At 34.9% G+C, this 22,009-nt stretch overlaps 2 protein-coding genes across 2 annotated transcripts in view; both read left to right on the top strand.

Annotated features, from left to right (window-relative positions):
• The window catches only part of LOC116018968 (transcription factor MYBS3-like), a 6,565-nt gene extending 3,207 nt beyond the window's left edge, over positions 1-3,358 (top strand). Inside the window, exon 3 of the mRNA XM_031259023.1 lies at positions 3,034-3,358. Coding sequence (XP_031114883.1) covers positions 3,034-3,315 — 282 coding nt within the window. The 3' untranslated portion in view covers positions 3,316-3,358. The remainder of the gene's footprint in view (positions 1-3,033) is intronic.
• An 11,718-nt stretch (positions 3,359-15,076) lies between these two features.
• Positions 15,077-16,015, top strand: LOC116020220. The gene is made up of 2 exons (XM_031260700.1): positions 15,077-15,198; positions 15,340-16,015. The coding sequence occupies exons 1-2, from the start codon at positions 15,077-15,079 to the stop codon at positions 16,013-16,015; spliced, it is 798 nt and encodes a 265-aa protein (XP_031116560.1).
• The last annotated feature ends 5,994 nt before the right edge of the window (positions 16,016-22,009 follow it).

Raw genomic sequence — 22,009 nt, 5'->3', positions numbered from 1 at the left:
ATATATTTATATATATATATATATATATATATATATATATATATATATATATATATATATATATATATATATATAATGGGTGATATTCCCATAAGAACCACCATCCCAATGAGTACATGAAAACCAATATGATGCATTAAAAAGTAAATCTATGGATGAAATTCGCGTATGCATATGAGGCATGTGTTGTGTGCAATTAGAAGATTCAAAATTCGTGTGTGTATATATTAAGCATGTGTTGTGTGCAAACAATGGATATGCATACAACACATGCTCCATATGCACACACGACTTTTGAATCTCCCAGCTAATCTCATCCATAAATTTTATTTTTTTTTAATTCACCATATTGGTTCTCATGTACTCTTGTGGAAGGATGGTTCTAATGTGATTACTATTATAAATATATAAATATATATATATATATATATATATATATATATATATATATATATAGGGTTGCACTCTCGTGCGTACTGTCGTCCAGGTAAGAAATGAGAACGCTTCACAGCCGTCCACGTGTCCAGATCAACGAATCAGATGCAAATTAAAAAAAAAAAAGACGCGGTGGCATTTTCGTAAATAACTGGAACTTTGGTGCACCTAGTTTCACTTACAAGTGCACCTATTTTCGCATATATTTTCACTTACAAGTGCAAATAATTTAACTTGTTAATATTCATGCATTTATTTTCGCAAATATTTTCACTTACAAATGCAAGTAATTTACNAGTGCACCTATTTTCGCATATATTTTCACTTACAAGTGCAAATAATTTAACTTGTTAATATTCATGCATTTATTTTCGCAAATATTTTCACTTACAAATGCAAGTAATTTACCTTGTTAATATTCATGCACCTGGTGCAACCTAGGTGCACCTAGTTATAACATTAGGTGCATTTAGTATTGATACTCAGTGTACAATTCACTTGCACCTGTAATACATTTTACTTGCATCTGCAATACATTTTACTTGAACTTGTGCAAGTAATTTACTTTTTTAACATTCATGCACCTGGGTGCAACGTATGTGCACCTAGTTATAACATTAGGATATATATATATATATATATATATATATATATATATATATATATGTATATATACACTGGAGTTATATGTTAGTTATATCCTAAAATATAAATATAAAATTTATAAAAATATTTTACATTATTATTATTATTTACAATAATTTATATATCTAAAATCTAAATAAATTTAAAATTTTAATATAAACTAGTGCGTACCTAATGATGCATATTTGGCACCTATTTTTTTGCGCATCACGCATAAGAAAAACTAGTATATATATATATATATATATATATATATATATATATTGAAAGGAAAATTCAATTATATTAATAAAGGTTCACAATACAAGAAGGAATTATATATAATGTATATATATTATTATTATTGAAGAAAATAAGAAAATATATAGTGGATGCATGTACATGTTAACAATAATGGAAAAGATAATGGAAGTTATAACGGTAGAAGTATGTTTTTCTAATATATTGTAAAGTACAATTTTTATAGCATAATGTACAAAAAAACTTAACAGAAAAAATGGACATAAATGAAGGGTATAACATTCATTCACATTTATTATATATATTCAAATGCGGCTTGTTGCTCCGGTGCGGTCATGCGGCCTTTTCTGCGTTGTCTGATTTCATTAATCCAACTGGAATTCGTGTATGTTTAAGTGGGGTATTATGGTAATTTTAGTATCTATATTACGTGAATTGAAATGGTGCATTTTAGTACATAGTGTGGTGCGTTTGAATACATGTTGTGGTGCGTTTTATTATGTATGTTGGTGCATTAACAGTGTTGTGGAATGGGGTGTTTTAATATATTTGCTGGTTCATTTCCATACGTAGAATGGTGTGTAACAGTGTTGTGGAATGGTGTGTTTTAATACGTCCTCTGGTGCATTTTAATACGTAGAATGGTGTGTATTTTAACACGTGTTTCTAATAAGTGTGTTGTGGAATGATGTGTTTTAATTCGTCCTCTGATGCATTTTAATACGTTGAATGATGTGTATTTTAACACATGTTTTCTAATAAGTGTAATAGTGCATGTTTATAATCTGGGATGAGGATTTTCAACGAGTGGAATTGTGCATTTTAACACACGTTATGGTGCATTTTAATACGTAGATTGACGCATATTTTAGCACATGTTTTCTAATATGTGTAAATAGTGTATGCTTATATAATCTGACATGAGGCACGTTGTGGTACATTTTAATACGTAGAATGATGCGTTTTATCACGTATATTGATGAATTTTAAGCGAATAGGTGCATTTGGTTATAGTGTGGAATGGTGTATTTTATCGGTCCTCTGGTGCGTTTTAGTACGTAGAATGGTGTGCTTTGTAACATATATATATTGCGCGTTGATTTGATAACTTGATCTGATCTAATGGCTGAAAATAGGCCGCACGGCCACACCTAATGACTAGGCCGCATCTGATGATGACTATATATATATATATGTTCAAACGTGGTCGCGCCTTCCTGTGCGGTCGGTGCGGTTCGCACCACTCAATGTTAGAAAATGCACCACAATGAAAATACACAAAAACACAAAAAAAAAAAAAAAACCACACACCCAAAATAATGCACCATAACTCCCCTGCCCCTAATGGTGCATTTGCTAACATTGTGTGGTGTATATTTGCATACCTAGTGGTGTATTCTTTGGTGATGCGTACCTAATGATGCATATTTGTGTGGTGCATTTTCTAACATTGAGTGATGTATATTTGTATACATAGTGGTACGGTCGCACTGACCGCACGTTAAGGGGTGACCACACATGATTATGACTATATATATATATATATTGCAATCTCACCGGTTGCTTAGATTTTTAGTTGATGAAACAAAATACATCATTCAACTACAATTATGCCACTAGATTACAATGTCATTGGTTTCGTTGTTTTTAAAAAAAATTCTGAGGTAACAATGCCATTGGCCTTAATTTGGGGTTTTCAATGATTTGATATAGGTAGGGAGCCATCACCACAAAGCAAACCATGAAGATGATCAAGAAAATGTTCATTCATTGATAGACCTCAAATCATTTGGAGATGATGATCAAGAGATGACAGTGATGATGATGACAATTATCAAGGATGATGATGATCATGTTAAATGCAAGACTTCTTCAAATCATCGCCATTCTGCAGAGGCACTTGACTTGGAGCTGGCACTAGGTGCTCCAAAAGATGTGGATAAACCTAAGCCATCTTCCACTTCCATGTTGTTGGGACCAATTAGTGTTACATGACTCAGTGTTCATATATATATATATATACATACATACATACATACATACATACATATATATATATATATATATATATATATATATATATATATATATATAATATTTTCAATATTATAATCATCAATATACATCTTATATATTAAGAATAAATCAATAGTACAAAACTAAACATCTGTGACCCTTGTAAAGGGTTTTCCACAACCGTTGTGAAACGGTAATAGAATGTTGAGCCTCTGTGACCATTCTTAAAAAAGAGTGGTCACGGATTCTTTTTTATTTTTAATATTGAGTATCTGCGACACTTTCTTAGTTGAAAAGATCACGAATTCCCTTTTCTTTTTCGAAAGAATTTAAAAAAATTGGATATCCACAACCCTTTCTAAGCTAAAAGGGTTGCGGATACATTTTTATCTTAATAAAATATTTTTTAAATAAATTAATTAATTTATAAACCTCCTAATTCTTTATTTAAAATCCTATACAAAATTTTGCAAAACCAACACAATAAAATATACAATATATTCTTCAAACAAATAACACAATAATATATTATAATCATCACAATTATACAAAACTAACAATGAAAACACAATATATGATTACAGAAATTACAATCAACACTATATATATATATATATATATATATATATATATATATCTACTATACTAATAATAGTTAAAAAAGATAGGCCTATATATAATGGGTAGACAAAATTGCGGTCAAATTATTAAATCAAATGTATGATTTATGTAAATGTACAATTGATACATGTTAGAATATTGATTAAATTATTTGTCGCACATTAGGCTAAGTTTAAGCTTGAATTATTATTTTTTAATCAGCCTGGACTTGCTTCTGGAGCTATCTCAGGACCTGATAGAGTATGAGGGCAGAATCATTCTTGAGATTGAGCTATTATTTTTGAAATGGTTCAAATATGTGATGATGAGAAATTGGCGGGCAGCTGGCATCTGAATAATAATAGTAAAGTGGTTATTTGGATTCATATATAAATAGAGGCCTTTCACTACAGTGAATCTCATGAATTGAACTTGGAAAGTTCTAACAGTTTATATATTATATCAAAGTCACGACTTTCAAAAGGAGATTTAAGATTGATGGGCTATCTCCAATATTATATTTTATTGTCTTGTTTAGTGAAGTCCTATACAAACTGCATGTGAAAGTTAGCAAGGAATATTGATTTCAAAGGTGAGTTCGAAAGGGGGAAAAGGGGTGCAACAAAACCAAGGCTAATTTCTTCTCAATATTTTCTATAGATACGAACATCATATTTGTTCGAGTGAATGAGTTATATTGGTCGAGGCTGAATGGGAAGAACAAATGTTGATGAATGTTGATCAAGTTTGTTGAAGCTTGAAGGAAATTTGGCATGCACGAACCCACTCAACGTAGATGATGAATATTGAGTTGGTGTAATTGGCTAAGGCCATTGTGTGTTTGGTTAAGTCTTTCCAACCTTGTAATCTTGGTGATCATGTAGTGGATTGGTCTGACGCGAGTTGCCCTACAGATGTAGGAGTTTTAACTTCGAACTACGTTACCAATTGCTGTGTGCCTAGTTCTACTTTCTTACCTTTATTTTATCTTTGTTCATTCGAATTTCAACATTAATTGATGGTTTGATAATTTGTTAATTAAAATTAAGTAGAACTATAGTCCTTAACTTGCATTCAAGACACACGACACAATTTCAATTGGTATCAGAGCCCGGGTACTAAAATTATTAGTCTAACTGATCTGGCTGATAAATCGTGTTTCTTCAACTCAAGAGTTCACCTTGCTTTTGTGTTTATTTTAGCTTGTACGGTCTCATTAGGTGCTAAGTCTTTCAGAATGAATAGACCTCCTCCAACATTAATGGGTGATAATTATGCATACTGGAAAGCTCGTACCAGGATGCACCTCAGAGCTCAAGGTGAACTCATTTAGTGGTCTGTTCTAACATGATGGGAACATCCTACCAAAGCCGGTGCAACTGAAAATGACCCTCAAGTTATCAAACCTGAAATTGAGTGGAATGCTGCAGAAATGGCGGCAACTATCTATAATAGTAAAGCCTTTGATATTATATTCTCCTTAATTCATGAAAGTCAATTTAACTTGATAACAGGTTGTGATTCCGCTAAAGAGGCATGGGAGATTTTAGAAACTACCTATGAGGGTACTACATCAGTCAAGCAATCTAAGCTCCAGCTTGTGCAAAGTGATTTTGAAGATCTGCGTATGAATGACGATGAAAACATCGTTAGCTTTAATGAGCATGTTTAGGAGATTTCCAATTGCGCAACAACACTTGGTGAACCGTTCTCTCAACAGAAGTTGATCAACAAGGTATTAAGGTCTCTCCCACCTCGGTTCAAAATGAAGGTAACTGCTATTCAAAAACATACTGATTGGGAGAATCAAAGCTTGGCTCAATTAATGGGTAATCTTAAAACATATGAAATGGAAATTCTTACTGACCATTCTAGGAAACAAAAAAGTGTTGCTTTTACAGTTGGCGAACAGGACACTGATTCTGATCCAGAGGAAGCTGATGATCTAGCAACTTTACTAACCAAGCATTTTAATAAGATTTTGAAACATGTTAAACAAAAGAACAGTTTCCGAGGCAATAAACCGCAAAATTATAAAGGTTCAAGCTCAAACGTGTCAAAAAATACCTCAAAATCAAATGTATCAAATTACAAACCATTTGCATCCTGGCCATCCCAGACTAGAGACAAGTCAGGCAGCAAAGGTATCCGCTGCTATGAATGTGAAGGGTACGACCACGTGTAGGCAGAATGTGCCACCTATCTAAGAAGAAAGAAGTTCATGGTCACGTTAACTTGGAGCGATGATGAACCTGAACCAGAAGCTGGATCTGATACATAAGAAATTTCTAGCAACTTCGTTACATTCACGGCCAGAACTACAGTTGATCCAAATGCTGAAGATGTGGCTGATTTAGAAGGCGGTGAATACAACTCAGCTGAGGATTTTGAATTACCTGTTTTTTCTTATGAAGTGGAGTATAAAAAGTTGTATCCCAAGTGAGAAATTTTGCTTAAAGCTAATCGCTCTCTGTGTAGTCATGTAGGAATATTAGAAAAGGCTAGCAAAGGGTACAAGAATCAAGTAGCTGATAAAGATCTACTACTTAAAACTGCTTCTGATCGAGAAGAGAAGTTGATTTAGGAGATTCAAACACTAAAATAGGAACTGAACTCACTAAAAAAGCAGATGCAGATGATGGATACTACCTCAACACTTGACAAAATTTTTGATGCAGGAAGACAATCATCTACAAAATTTGGCTTTGGCTTCACCGGTGGAAACCATAAAGACAAAACCATTTTTTTCAAAGCAACTGGAACAGATCCATATGATATTCCTAAGTCAAGTTTAGCAAGACAAAATCATGGTAAAGTATGGCAAAATAAACGTGCTTACAAGATTTATAACCCTGTTTGCCATTATTGCAGGATCTGTGGCCACACCAGACCTGAGTGTTTCTATTTTTATAAGGATCAAAGGGGCGAGAAATACACTCATAAGCGCATTGCACCAATTGAAAAACACGTTTGGTCAGGAAAGCAGATTTTATATCACAGTTAATACCACAGGCAGCTCAAGGGAAAAAATGGTTCTCGGGAACTAGTGGAAGATAGAGAGACTGGATTAGAGAATCTACATATTCAAGATTGAATGATCATCATCGAAATAAAACCAGGTATTTTATAATTCAATAAGTTATATTTTTTCCTAATAAGAGTTTGCCCTCTTTTCCAGATCTTCATTAAAAGCTGAAAGACAAGACTGCTTCGGGGTCGAAGCATCTTTTAAGATAAGGGGGATAGATTGTGATACCCTGATGTTACGATTAACTTTTGTTTACATTGAGTTTTGGTTCCTACACCTTTTCTTTTAAAACTCAAATTTTTTACCATCAAACCATCACAACTCCTCATTTCTTTTGAAGTCCTTTTGGAACCTTATTCTCATCATCATCATTACTAGTAATATTATTATTATTAGTATGATTATTATTGTGATTACTATTATTATTATTGTTATTAAACTATATAAATATAATTATGTACTTTGGTAATGTATGTATATATATATATATATGTAGTATACGTATGTATATATATTACTTAAATATAAATATTTTTACATACATATATATATGTAAGTGTGTGTATATATATTACTATTATATATATGGAACACTATGAGTACGTATGTATGTGAACATGTATATGTATGTGTATCTATCCAAATATCCAATACATTTTCTTCTATTAATCATAAAAAAAAAATATTTTTATTTAAATGTGATTGGATATGATTAGAAGGTTACATGAGTTACAATTTATAATTTATTATAGTTATTATTATATTTAATTATGAATTGATGATGATGAGTGGATGCCTTCTTCTCCTTCTTTTTTTCCTCTCTTGGCCGGTTCACTCACCACAAAAGAAAAATAAAATTATTCTTCTTTTCCTTTTGATTGAAATCCATCTTAGGAGCAAAGTCTTGATAAGTAAGTGTTTATATTATGGTTATAATTCTAGAGTTAGTATATATATGTATATCTTATAGGAATTTTCCTTGTGTATTTTGTTGGTGGAAATTTTTGCTAGTAGAGGTGGTGAATCAAACCCACAAGGGTTAGAAGATTTGAGGATTTTCTAGGGAATATCCTACAATTCCAAGTAAGTGGATTTTCTCCTAATTGCTTGCCCTTTTATTTAAAAAGAAAATTTATTTTGATGATTGATCATATGTGATTATGAAAATGTTGGTTGAATATATGAGTGGTGATGTATTATACAATTCTTAGAAATTGATGGTTTTGAATAAGGCTATGCATAAAAAGACTAGATTACAATGCTAGTTGTATATATATACTACTATATATGTATATATGTATTTTATATTTATGTATATATATGATTATGAATACGTGTATTTGTATGTATATTATATATATAGATATATAAATAGGTAGTACGTATGAATAGTATATAAAAGAAAATAAAATTTTAATTTGGAGTATGTACATAAATTGTGTGCGTGGGGTGTTTAAAAAAAAACTTTTAATTATGTGATGTATGTACGTACAGTAGTTTATATATAAAAAGAAATTAATTATTATTTTGTTAGCTACTGTATACAAATAGTATATATATTATATTTATATATATAAACAAAGATATTTTTTTAGTATGTTTATATGTTGGTACGGTGGGTTACATATATTAGAAAATATATAAAATAGAATAAATATAGATATATATTATATGATACATCCGTAGCTTTATCTAAAATAATAATAATAATAATTTTATTTATACACAATTTGTATGGTGATGCGTATGTATCTGTAAAGAGAATAATATTTGTATTTTAATTTTTGTATACTCAATATGAATAGTTTTAGGCATGAATTTAATTATGTATTGGGTGTAGATTATAGTGTATATGAATTGTGTTAAGTTCTATTTTATTGTATCCTATGCTTATGTAAAGCAATTGCGTGGTCACAAGTACTTTTGTACTATGCATATATATAGATTTATATAAATTTTATTTAATTATTGTGTACAAGAAAATTTGGTTATATACATTTGATTATGTATGTATGTACCTATAAGTATATAAATTAATAATTTTTATTAGCATATATATGTATAAATGTATAGCCGTTTATGTACATGTATATATATAAAATAAAATTTGTGTGATTAATTGTTATGTATAAGTATGTTTGGACCGTATGAATATGTATATTATATACTTCGTATGTATGTTGATAGTGACAAAGTGTGTAGTTTTGGTCACAATATGGATTTTTGAATTATTTGAGTAAGAAATGAAAGTTTGGTTAAGTTTTCAAAAGGGCAAATTAGCATGAATATGGGTTCAAAACTCTTTTTGTGAAATTGGTTAAAGTTGATCCAATTAAAATTTTGAGTTTTTCTTAAAAGGGTATGAGTATATCAAAAATAGGGTTTCAAAACTAATTGAAATATTTTGAGGTATAATCTATATTAAGAACCCAAGTTTGAGATTTTTGGTCAAATTATTATGATGCCTATGAGCAAATTTTATGTAAGTAAAAGATTTTCAAACTTATGGAAGCTATGTGAAATTGTGAAAATGGTGAACTTGTGATTGGAATTATTTTATGTTGAGGAGTGCCCGTAAGGAACAATCCTCAGGTACTAGGGCACTATGGTGTGTCATGTTGAGGTGGATCTGTGTACCCTAATTTCAAGAGTAGTCAGTAGAAAACTAGAAACCTTATCCTGGCTACTAGGTGATAGACGCCAAAAGTACCTAATTATCTAGAATTAATCAAGTTGATTTCTTGCCAAAACAAAGTTTTGAAGGGTGCAACTATGTATTTTCATGCTATTTTGCTAACAAATTGCAAAAGAACATTGTGTGGTATGTTTTGATAATTTCCACAGGATCAATGGCTGAAATCAACCAAGGAAAGCATGAACGATGAAGAGAAGAACCAATCCACACAGGGACACACAAAGACCAAGTCAAAAACAACAAAGGAAACGAAAACGGAGAAATTCGCGTCCACAGGCCTCACCACGCGTGTGAACGTGCGTGGAATTATTCAAGTAAGCGTCCACGCCTGCCCACACACGTGTGGACTGGCGTGGACGGGCACCAGAACCCTACGCGATATTTTAGTATTTAAGGGACATTTTAGCTAGGAGGGGGGTCTTTTATCAATTTTTCACTTCTCATTTTTAGATTAGGGTTAGATAGGATTAGTGAGAGGAGGAAGAACTCCTTGGAGAAGAGAAACTTGGATCTCCATAGCTTTGGAATCCTCTTGGGTAAACTCTTTCATTTATCATTTGATTTCTCTTTGGAATTCTCTCTACACTTTCATTTTTCCTAAAGATATTTGCTTTTTACTTTGATCTTGTAAATATGCTTTGCTATTTGAATGAGATGATGTTATTGAAGCCTATGAAGGGCTAGTCCTTAGGATAGGGGCTAGGAAGGATGGAGATTTTGTGTTCCTAATCTAAGATTGTTACATGAGTTTGATTTCCTTGTGATTGTTGAAATTGTGTGTATGTTTTGGATGAACTTGTTGGATCGAGGGCCCCGATCTCTTTAAGAGTATAGGATCATCCCTTTGGCGAGATATCGCAAGGGGATGGAGCCCACTACCCACATCTCCCGCTCTCAATCTGAAAAGATGAGATCCGGAGGGAACTTGTAGACAAAGTGTTTCACAAAATTCCCCAACCGACTGAGGATTGGGAGCTTGAGTGTGACGCCACTCAGGACATTGTTCCAAGCTCCTTCAATCAGATCTCAATGGAAATCAAATCTCTCCCGTGTGCGTTGAACCAATCTCCATGACGTTCTTGCCCCCATCCGCCTTTTATTCTCCTTTACTCTTTAACTCTACCCAACCCTTTGCACTCTCACTACCTTACTTTATCAATCTTTATATTTTCTTCTTTAGTGTTATCTAAACCGTAAAAGGTAGGAAACCTACATTCTCCAATTTGCCATCCATGTGAGACACGACACTCGGGGAGTTCAAGACTCTTCGTTTTAACATTACCCTTCATTTCATATCTCTTATCACACCTCACCACATATCACTGACACTTCAAAATGGCGCCGTTGCCGGGGATGGCAAACGGTGAAGTCTAAAGTTTTACTATCTTAAATCGTTTAGATAACTTGTTTAATTCATTCTCTTTTGTTTTGTTCTGTTGCTATCTACACTTTCACACCCGACCGCACACCATTTGAGCTAATCTGTGAAAGGAGCTACCTCTTGTGCTCCGATTCTTTGTATGAAAGTTCGATTGTAGGTTCTCTGCTACGCAACTATGGACCCACCTCCACCTAATGAACGATCCTACCATAGTCATTCACCTTACGGAAGAAATTCTTACTATCCCTCACCACCACATCCACCATATCCACCACCTCAATATTATCACAATTACTCTTTTCCTTACCCACCGTCTTTTCATTATCCTGTACATCCACCACCAACTTATTACCATGAACAAGCTTATGCAACCCGGCATTATCAGCCACAAAGATATTCGACTCATGAGATGCCTCCATATTACTCTCTAATGCACCCTGACGAACCAAAAAATCCAATTTCTAAAGATTTCATGAACAGTGGCCAATCCATGCGAGCAACACGCGTGTGGACAGGCGTGGATGCTCACTGGAATAACTCCACGCACGATCACACGCGTGTTGACGACGTGGACAAAGCAGAAAATTATACCTACTCTTCTACTTCTCCAGATCAGCCTCTTTCACCTAAAGACAACCAAATCACCCTCGAACAACACCTAAATGATTTTATACGAGAAACGAGAGAGGAGAATGCTAAACTCAAGGAGACTATCACCAAAGAGATGTTGGGAGAAATTCAAGAGCTCCGACACGAAACACTCTCACCGCTCCAGACTGTTGAAAGTACACTAGCAAAGATCATGGAAATGATCCAAGTTCAGGGAAAGACGGATGTGAATGCTGTCACACTTAGGAGCGGGAGAGCACTTCCAAAAGTTGTTCCACCACCACCGCAACCCATCCTAGCTGAACAACCAAGAATGGAAGATAATGAGACTTTCAACACAAGGCCAGCTGAACAAGCAATCGAAAAAGAGATCGGAAGGGAAGAATCACAACCGCAACCTTCTCGAAAAGGGAAAGAAATCCTGCAGGAACCACCACCCGTGCCGAAGGCAAAGCTTCCATTTCCTCAAAGATTTTGCACTGACATCGACAACGCCAAGTACGATAAGTTCCTACAAATGCTACGCCAACTGCACATCGATATGCCATTTATTGATTCGTTAGGAAAAATGCCGAGGTATGCTAAATTTCTTAAGGACCTTCTATCTAATAAGAGAAAGCTAGCCGAATCAGCTACTGTTGTACTAGGAGAAGAATGCTCGGCTATATTACACAAAAGTGTGCCCCGGAAGTTAAAAGATCTGGGAAGTTTCACTATCCCATGTAATATAGGAGGGACAACCTTCAATAGAGCCTTGGCAGATCTAGGTGCTAGCATTAATTTGATGCCTTTTGCGTTATATCGAAAATTGAATTTAGGAACTCTTAAGCCTACCCGCATGTGTATTCAATTGGCAGAATCCACCAAATACCCCAGAGGTATCGTGGAAGACGTATTGGTCCGAGTCGATAAATTCATTTTTCCAGTAGACTTTGTGATCTTAGATATGGACCCGGATGTGGAGATCCCTCTCATATTGGGTAGACCCTTTTTAGCAACCGCTAGAGCTTTGATAGATGTAGGAGAAGGCAAACTTGTTATCCGGGTGGGTGATGAGTCTGCCAGCTTTGACATAACCAAAATCATGAAATGTCCTCTGGACGGGGACGAATGTTTTTTTGTCGACTATGTGCATGACGAGATTGACTATCTATGTGAGCTGCCCCGAGCCAAACGACACGATTTTAATTGGGAGTGTCCCACAGGGGCAAGAAATTGTAATGTTAATACTTTTGATCATGAGCTCAACACTTTACATATTGCTTTACACCTAGAGGTTGATCGTTTTAACTTGATTGATAATGCTTGTGCTTCTAAATTCGTTGAAAATATGAATTGTATTGGTGAAGTTTCGGAGGATATGGATGGAGAAGATGGGGATGAATTTGACGAATTTGAGGGGGAAGTAGATGGTGGAAATGAGAAAAGAAAGGAGGAGGATGAGATAATACAGGAAGGTGAACTGAAACAATTGCCTACACACCTTGAGTCCTTGAGTATACTTACCTAGGATCAGGAAAAGAGTTGCCAGTTGTTATTGCAACAGATCTTTCGGATAAACAAAAGGAACAACTGATAGCAGTGTTGAAGAAAAACAAAGAAGCGATAGGATTGAGGATGACTAATTTGAAGGGGATTAATCCGGCCATTTGCACACATAAAATTCTGTTGGAAGAAGGGTCGAAACCTATAGCACAACCGCAGCGACGACTTAACCCGAACACATTTGACATTTGAAGTTGTGAAAAATGAGGTAATCAAACTTATGGACGTCGGGATGATTTACCCTATTTCGGACAGCACTTGGGTTAGTCCAACTCATGTAGTGCCCAAGAAGGGAGGAATCACAGTCACTGAAAACGACAACACGGAATTGATCCCTACTAGAAAAATAACTGGATGGAGAGTCTGTATCGATTACCGAAAGCTCAACGAAGCCACTCGTAAAGACCATTTCCCTCTACCCTTTATAGATCAGATGATTGAGAAAGTGAGCGGATTTGGCTACTATTGTTTCTTGGACGGAATGAGCGGATATTTCCAAATTTCAGTAGCTTTGGAGGATCAAGAGAAAACAACATTCACTTGTCTTTTTGGTACGTTCGCCTACAGGAGGATGCCATTTGATCTCTGTAACGCCCCTGCTACCTTCATGCGTTGCATGTTGGCTATTTCTAAAGATTTCATCGGCGATTTTATGGAGGTATTCATGGATGACTTCACAATTTTTGGAGAAACTTTCGAAGAATGCCTCAAAAATCTAGAAAAAGTTTTAGAGCGGTGTCAACAGATGAACTTAGCATTATCTTGGGAAAAATGCTATTATATGGTCAAGGAAGGAATTGTGCTCGGGCATAAAATTTTGAAAAAGGGAATCGAGGTTGACAGAGCTAAGACAGCGATCATTGAAACCTTGCCCCCACCGCACAACGTGACATCCTTGAGGAGTTTCTTAGGACATGTTAGATTCTGTAGAAGGTTTATAAAGGACTTCTCGAAAATTGCAAGACCATTGACCAGATTGCTGGAAAAAGATGCTGTATTTGAATTGAATGAGGAAGCTATGAAAGCGTTCCAAGGTCTGAAGAACGCCATGGTACATATTCAAATTCTCGTAGGACCCAAATGGGATCAACCTTTTGAGCTGATGTGTGATGCAAGTAATTTTGCAGTTGGAGTTGTGCTAGGGCAGAAGAATGACAAGAAATTTCAACTAATTGCCTACGCGAGTCGAATGCTGACAAAGCCTCAACAAGCCTACACCACAACCGAAAAGGAATTGTTTGCAATAGTGTTTGCATTGGATAAATTCAGATCGTATCTGTTAATGTCAAAGGTCATAATTCATACTGATCATGCGGCTATCAGATTTCTTATGTCTAAACCCGAAGCAAAGCCAAAACTGATTAGATGGATTTTGTTGTTACAAGAATTTGACGTGACTATTGTGGACCGAAAAGGAGCTGAAAATAGTGCAGCCGATCATTTGTCCAGATTGGAAAATGAAGAAGGACAAGATACGACTAGGGATGTAAATGAATATTTTCCTGAAGAGAAATTAATGGGCCTCTATCTTACGCCTTGGTATGCCGATCTAGCCAACTACCTCGTAGGGGGTGAATTACCAGAATTTTTGGATACACACGCCAGGAGGAAATTAAAAGTAGAATCTCGATTTTATTTTTGGGACGAGCCATACCTTTTTAAAGTGTGCGCTGACCAAATAATCCGACGCTGTGTAATAGAGGCTGAAGGACATGAAATCCTGGGAGAATGCCACCGAATGGGCCATCACTCGACAAATAGAACTGCTAGGAGAGTACTTGAAGCAGGATTCTATTAGCCCTCAATATTTCGGGATGCTCAGATCTGCGTAAGGAATTGTGACAGATGTCAACGGACTGGGAACATTACTGGGCGCAATGAGATGCCACAGAATTACATATTGGCATGTGAGATTTTTGATATATGGGGATTAGATTTTGCAGGACCTTTCCCGGACTCTAAAGGCTTCAAATACATCCTCATCGCAGTTGATTATGTATCAAAGTGGGTTGAAGCGGAAGCACTTTGAAACAATGATGCCAGGAGCGTGACGAGATTTCTAAAAAAGTTATTCACAAGGTTCGGAGTCCCACGGATTGTCATTAGCGATAGAGGAACACATTTTCGAAATGTGCCAATGTGAAGACTACTTCAAAAGCAAGGCATACAACATCAGGGAGGAGTTCCATATCACTCACAAACTACCAGGCAAGTGGAGAATGCAAATAGAGACATCAAGGCTATATTGGAAAAGACAGTCGCTAGGCATAGGAAGGATTGGGTTGACAAGCTTAACGACGTTTTATGGGCTTTTCGAACTACGTACAAGACACCGATAGGGACTACTCCATACAGACTTGTGTGTGGCAAAGCAAGCCACCTTCAGGTAGAAATCGAACATAAAGCGTACTGGGCCATTAAAAAGCTTAATGAAGATTTAACCATGGTTGGACAAGAGAGGATGTTTCAACTAAATGAGTTGGAAGAATGGCGTTTGCTTGCTTATGAGACATCCAGATCTTACAAAGAACGATCAAAGTTTTATCATGACATGCACATCAAGAAGAACAAAGAATTCAACGAAGGGGACAAGGTGTTGCTATTCAATTCCAGATTAAGACTATTCCCTGGCAAACTTAAATCCAAATGGACCGGGCCATATGTTGTTACAAAAGTCTTTCCTTATGGTACCTTGGAAATTATGCATCCCGAGAAAGGAAGTTTCAAAGTGAATGGACATCAAGTGAAGAAGTACTATGGAATGGAAAACATACAAGGAGTAGTCCAATGTTGCAGGTTGGAACCTTGGGATGCTGAGTAACAAGATCATCACAACATCCCCGTGGACGAGCAATCTAAAGTGTGGAAACTTTGATAGACGCCAAAAGTACCTAATTATCTAGAATTAATCAAGTTGATTTCTTGCCAAAACAAAGTTTTGAAGGGTGCAACTATGTATTTTCATGCTATTTTGCTAACAAATTGCAAAAGAACTTTGTGTGGTATGTTTTGAAAGATTTCCACAGGATCAATGGCTGAAATCAACCAAGGAAAGCATGAACGATGAAGAGAAGAACCAATCCACACAGGGACACACAAAGACCAAGTCAAAAACAACAAAGGAAACGAAAACGGACAAATTCGCGTCCACAGGCCTCACCACGCGTGTGAGCGTGCATGGAATTATTCCAGTAAGCGTCCACGCCTACCCACACGCGTGTGGACTGGCGTGGACGGGCACCAGAACCCTACGCGATATTTTAGTATTTAACGGACATTTCAGCTAGGAGGGGGGGATCTTTTGTCAATTTTTCACTTCTCAGTTTTAGATTAGGGTTAGATAGGATTAGTGAGAGGAGGAAGAACTCCTTGGAGAAGAGAAACTTGGATCTCCATAGCTTTGGAATCCTCTTGGGTAAACTCTTTCATTTATCATTTGATTTCTCTTTGGAATTCTCTCTACACTTTCATTTTTCCTAAAGATATTTGCTTTTTACTTTGATCTTGTAAATATGCTTTGCTATTTGAATGAGATGATGTTATTGAAGCCTATGAAGGGCTAGTCCTTAGGATAGGGGCTAGGAAGGATGGAGATTTTGTGTTCCTAATCTAAGATTGTTACATGAGTTTGATTTCTTAGGGATTGTTGAAATTGTGTGTATGTTTTGGATGAACTTGTTGGATCGAGGGCCCCGATCTCTTTAAGAGTATAGGATCATCCCTTTGGCGAGATATCGCAAGGGGATGGAGCCCACTACCCACATCTCCCGCTCTCAATCTGAAAAGATGAGATCCGGAGGGAACTTGTAGACAAAGTGTTTCACAAAATTCCCCAACCGACTGATGATTGGGAGCTTGAGTGTGACGCCACTCAGGACATTGTTCCAAGCTCCTTCAATCTCAATAGAAATCAAATCTCTCCCGTGTGCGTTGAACCAATCTCCATGACGTTCTAGCCCCCATCCGCCTTTTATTCTCCTTTACTTTTTAACTCTACCCAACCCTTTGCACTCTCACTACCTTACTTTATCAATCTTTATATTTTCGTCTTTAGTATTATCTAAACCGTAAAAGATAGGAAACCTACATTCTCCAATTTGCCATCCACGTGAGACACGACGCTCGGGGAGTTCAAGACTCTTCGTTTTAACATCGCCCTTCATTTCATATCTCTTATCACACCTCACCACATATCACTGACACTTCACTAGGGCTGGTAACTTCCCGTTGAGGCTTGGAATCCTCATTCGGGGGTGTGCACACTTAAGGTTAGAGTCCGGTTTCCATTAGAAATGAGAGAGTGTGGAGTGTTCGGATGTGTGGGAAGCACCGTTCACTAGGGCCTGAGAATAAAGGACCCTCTCCCATTTATGTGTGATTGATGCGCTTCCATATGTATTTTGTGGTGTGTAAGTATGACACAAAATAAAGTTTTAAGAAAATTTTATAAGTGATGATATTATGAAAAGTTTCATATGCTTTTTGATATGATTATCTATAACTTGTTTTTCTGAATCAAAAGTGCAGTGCAACTGAGTTTTTGAAAGAAGGGGTAAAATAAAGTAAATTCTTATTTTCTAAAATTGTTTTCTTTTCGGGGCAAGCAGTCCCTTACTTAGCAAGTGTTGCTAACCCCTTACTTTCTTGTTGTGTTTTTCAAATCTCTATTTGAGTAGCAGGTAATGTTTGACATGGTTTGCTGTGAGAGTGCGATAGACCGAGATCTCGGGGACTATCAAGGCTTAGAAAGATTATGTAATAGGGATTGTGATGTTATTTCAATTAAGACTTATGAACTATATTTTATTTTGGTTTTGTTTAGTTAGCCTTAGCACTTAGGTTTGTTGGTTGCCTAAGTGTGGCGGTAATGCCCTCAATAAGATTTTGATGAAAACTTCTGCGTTCTAAGTTTTGTTTTAAGAATTACTGAATCAATTGGTGAAAATAAGAAAAAAAATAGGCCGTTTTGGGGGTGTTACAGTTTGGTCCGGTCATGACCGTATTTGTCTTTGTATGTGCGCTTTCTGTGCTAACCGTTGTGTATCTGTGCTTGAATCTGCTTTATATGAATATGCTTATTTCTTTATTTGCTAATCTTCATGCTCTATTTAATCCAAGTTGACCATTTCTGCATTTGTGGCTATAAGTGTTTTTTGTGAATTATCTTCTAGGACTGGGTTTCTCGTCTCTAATTTTTCTTTTGCAGGTTTTTGTTACAGTTTCAAGGAAACTAGCTCTAAAATTTGTCTCATTATGATGATGAAACTAGGGATGTCAATCGGGCCCGAACCCGATGGGCTAGCCCGAAAAAACCCGAAACCGACAGGGCTATAGCCCGAACGGGTTAGCCCGATAAAAAAATTAGCCCGATTAGCCCGAGACCGATTAGCTCGATGGCCCGATAGGGCTAGCCCAAAATTAAATGGGCTAGCCTGATAGCCCGAACAATTAAAAATTATTCTTTATTATAGAAGTGATGTAAAACATAACATACTTGGAATTTATAGGTGAGTTCATCTTTAGTATTTTTTTTTATCACTAGATACATTTTTCAATAAAATTTTAATAAATATATAAATATAAATATATATTACATATAATAAATAAATAAATAAATATAAATATAAATATATATATATATATATATATATATATATATTTATTTATTTATTTATTTATTTATTTATTTATTATATGTAATATATATATTGTATTTATATATATATTACATATAATAAATAAATAAATAAATAAATAAATATATATATATATATATATATATATATATTTTTATTTATATATTTATTAAAATTTTATTTAAAAATGTACCTAGTGATAAAAAAAATACTAAAGATGAACTCACCTATAAATTGTTAATTTGCTATGTTGGTATTTAATATTTAGATATTAGATTTTGGATTTAAGTTATGTGATGTTTCATGCATAGTTATTACGACGTCCCGTTAAGTTGCGACACCCCTTGACCGTCTTCTCGCCTAGGAAATGTTAAAATTTGGGGGTCTTAAACCGAACCGAACACTGAACCAAATTAAATTTGAACCGAAATCGAACCGTTGCAATTGAATTTGTTAAATTTTAATGTGCTCAATGCTCATTCGGTTGACTCGTTTTAACGAATCCGGATTCGGTTGACGACTTGACCCGTTTTATCGAATGTAAGTATTCATTTTCGATTTTAGTTCAAATAGTCTAACCCGCCCGATAAGCCCGACAACCCGAAGATTAGGGTTAGGGCTAACCCGAATCCGAGATTAAAATAATAATTAACCAACAACCGACAGGGCTAGCCCAAAACCGACAGGGCTAGCCCGATTAACATCCCTAGATGAAACAGCCACGAAGTACACATTAAGGGGGAGCGTGTTTATTATCTTACTCAGACTATCATTTGCATTAGTATTTTATTTGGGTTATCATTTGGATATGCACATTCATGGATGAGATATGAATATTGATCAAGATGATGGATAATGGATTATTTGGTGAATTGGTTGTGAATATTAATCTTTAATCATGTGGATCATGCCCCTGATACAATCTTTTGGGCACTCTGTCGGCCTCATAACACTGATGATCACCTTTGTCAATTTATTTGACAAAAAGGGGGAGTAATAATCTAAGGGGGAGCATTATGGTTTTTTTCCTGGTATTTTCTAATATTTCCATGTGATATTTTTGGTTTATGTTGATTATTGCTTCTTTCTTCGATTGGAGCTCTCGCAGTATATTTATGGAAAGTCTTGGCAGTTTAATGCTCTAGTTGTAATATAGTTGATGATATCAAGTATACTAAAGGAAATTGGTTTAATAGAAATTGTTTACTCTTCGAGTTTTTATTTTGAGCCTATCAGTATACTTGATTCTAGGTGTTGTCAAATAATTGCTAAAGGGGAAGATTGTAAACGTACAATTGATACATGTTAAAGGTTATAAATGTACAATTGATACATGTTAGAATATTGACTAAATTATTTGTCACACATTAGGATAAGTTAAAGCTTGAATTATTATTTTTTAATCTGCTTGGACTTGCTTCTGGAGCTATCTCTGGAATTGGTACAGTATGAGGGCAGAATCATTCTTGAGTTTGAGCTATTATTTTGGAAATGATTCAAATATGTGATGATGAGAAATTGGTGGGCAGCTGGCGTCTGAAAAATAGCAGTAAAAGTGGTTATTTGGATTCATATATAAATAGAGGTCTTTCACTACAATGAATCTCATGAATTGAACTTGGAAAATTCTGACAGTTTATATATTATATCAAAGTCACGGCTTTCAAAAGGAGATTTAAGATTGATGGGTTATCTCCAATATTATATTTTATTATCTTGTTTATTGAAGTCCTATACAAACTGCATGTGAAGGTTAGCAAGGAATATTGATTTTAAAGGTTAGTTCGAAAGGGGAAAAGGGTGCATCAAAACCAAGGCAAATTTCTTCTCAATATTTTCTATAGATACGAACATCATATTTGTTTGAGTGAATGAGTTATATTTGTCGAGGTTGAATTAGAAGAACAATTGTTGATGAATGTTGATCAAGTTTGTTGAAGCTTGAAGGAAATTTGGCATGCACGAACCCACTCAACACATATGATGAAGATTGAGTTGGTGTAATTGGCTAAGGCCATTGTGTGTTTGGTTAAGTCTTTTCAGCCTTGTAATCTTGGTGATTATCTAATGGATTGGGTTGACGTGAGTTACCCCGCAAATGTAAGAGTTTTAGCTTCGAACTGTGTTACCAATTGTTGTGTGCCTGGTTCTACTTTCTTGCTTTTATTTTATCTTTGTTCATTCGGATTTCAACATTAATTGATGATTTGATAATTTGTTAATTAAAATTAAGTAGAACTATAGTCCTTAACTTGCATTCAAGATCCACGACACAATTTTAGTTTAGATTGTTTACATTTATATTTTTCCTTGAGATTTCCTAATTTATCCTTAATTATATGATTATTTGTTAAATTTTTCGTTAAATATATTCTCTTCTCTGTTAATATTCTGTCAACTTTTAACTTACCTATTAATTTCTATAAGAAAGGTCTTAAGTTCGAAGCTCATCCCAATCAATGTTGGCATAATTGTTGAATATTGAATATATACTACGAATATGTTAGAGTATATTATTCAAAAGTAAGTAACTCACTCTATTACTCTTACTAAATTAAATAAATTAGTAGCTACAAAAAAAATAGGGATAAGGGTCAAATATGCCCTTCTACTATAAGCCAAATTGCAATTAGCCCCTTAAACAAAAAAAAAAGTTTCAGTTAGACAAACAAAAAAAAAAAGTTTCAGTTAGACACTTTAAGTTCTCATCTTTATGCAATTAAGTTAATTAACAGGTTACCTCTAGGTAACTGGTACTTTTTTTTTAAAAAAAATTTAAAAAATTACTTAAAATTAAATAAAAAAAGTTCTCTACAACATCATAATTTCACAATAGGGTTTAAACCAAAGTTCATGTTTCCAAACACCAAACTATCTAATAACAGGGATGACAGCGCCACACTTAATCCTCACCTGACAAGTGCAAGGCTAACTCAAACAGATCATAGGAATAAAATCCCAAACACAAAATAGCACCAAGTCCAAACTAATCCAAGTGTCCAAACAGACATATTACAAAATCCAACCTACTACAATCTACTTAACGCGCTCAGATCTGGAAGCAACTCTTCAGCCACATTAACAAGATAATAGGAAACCACACAAAACACAACATTAACAATTGCTAAGCAAGAAGTTACTCCGCCCCGTAAAACAACAAATACTGATTTTAATGCAAA

The sequence above is a fragment of the Ipomoea triloba genome, chromosome 5 (genome assembly GCF_003576645.1).
Source record: "Ipomoea triloba cultivar NCNSP0323 chromosome 5, ASM357664v1".
Lineage (NCBI taxonomy): Eukaryota > Viridiplantae > Streptophyta > Magnoliopsida > Solanales > Convolvulaceae > Ipomoea > Ipomoea triloba.
This window is presented reverse-complemented; position numbering and strand designations above follow the sequence as displayed.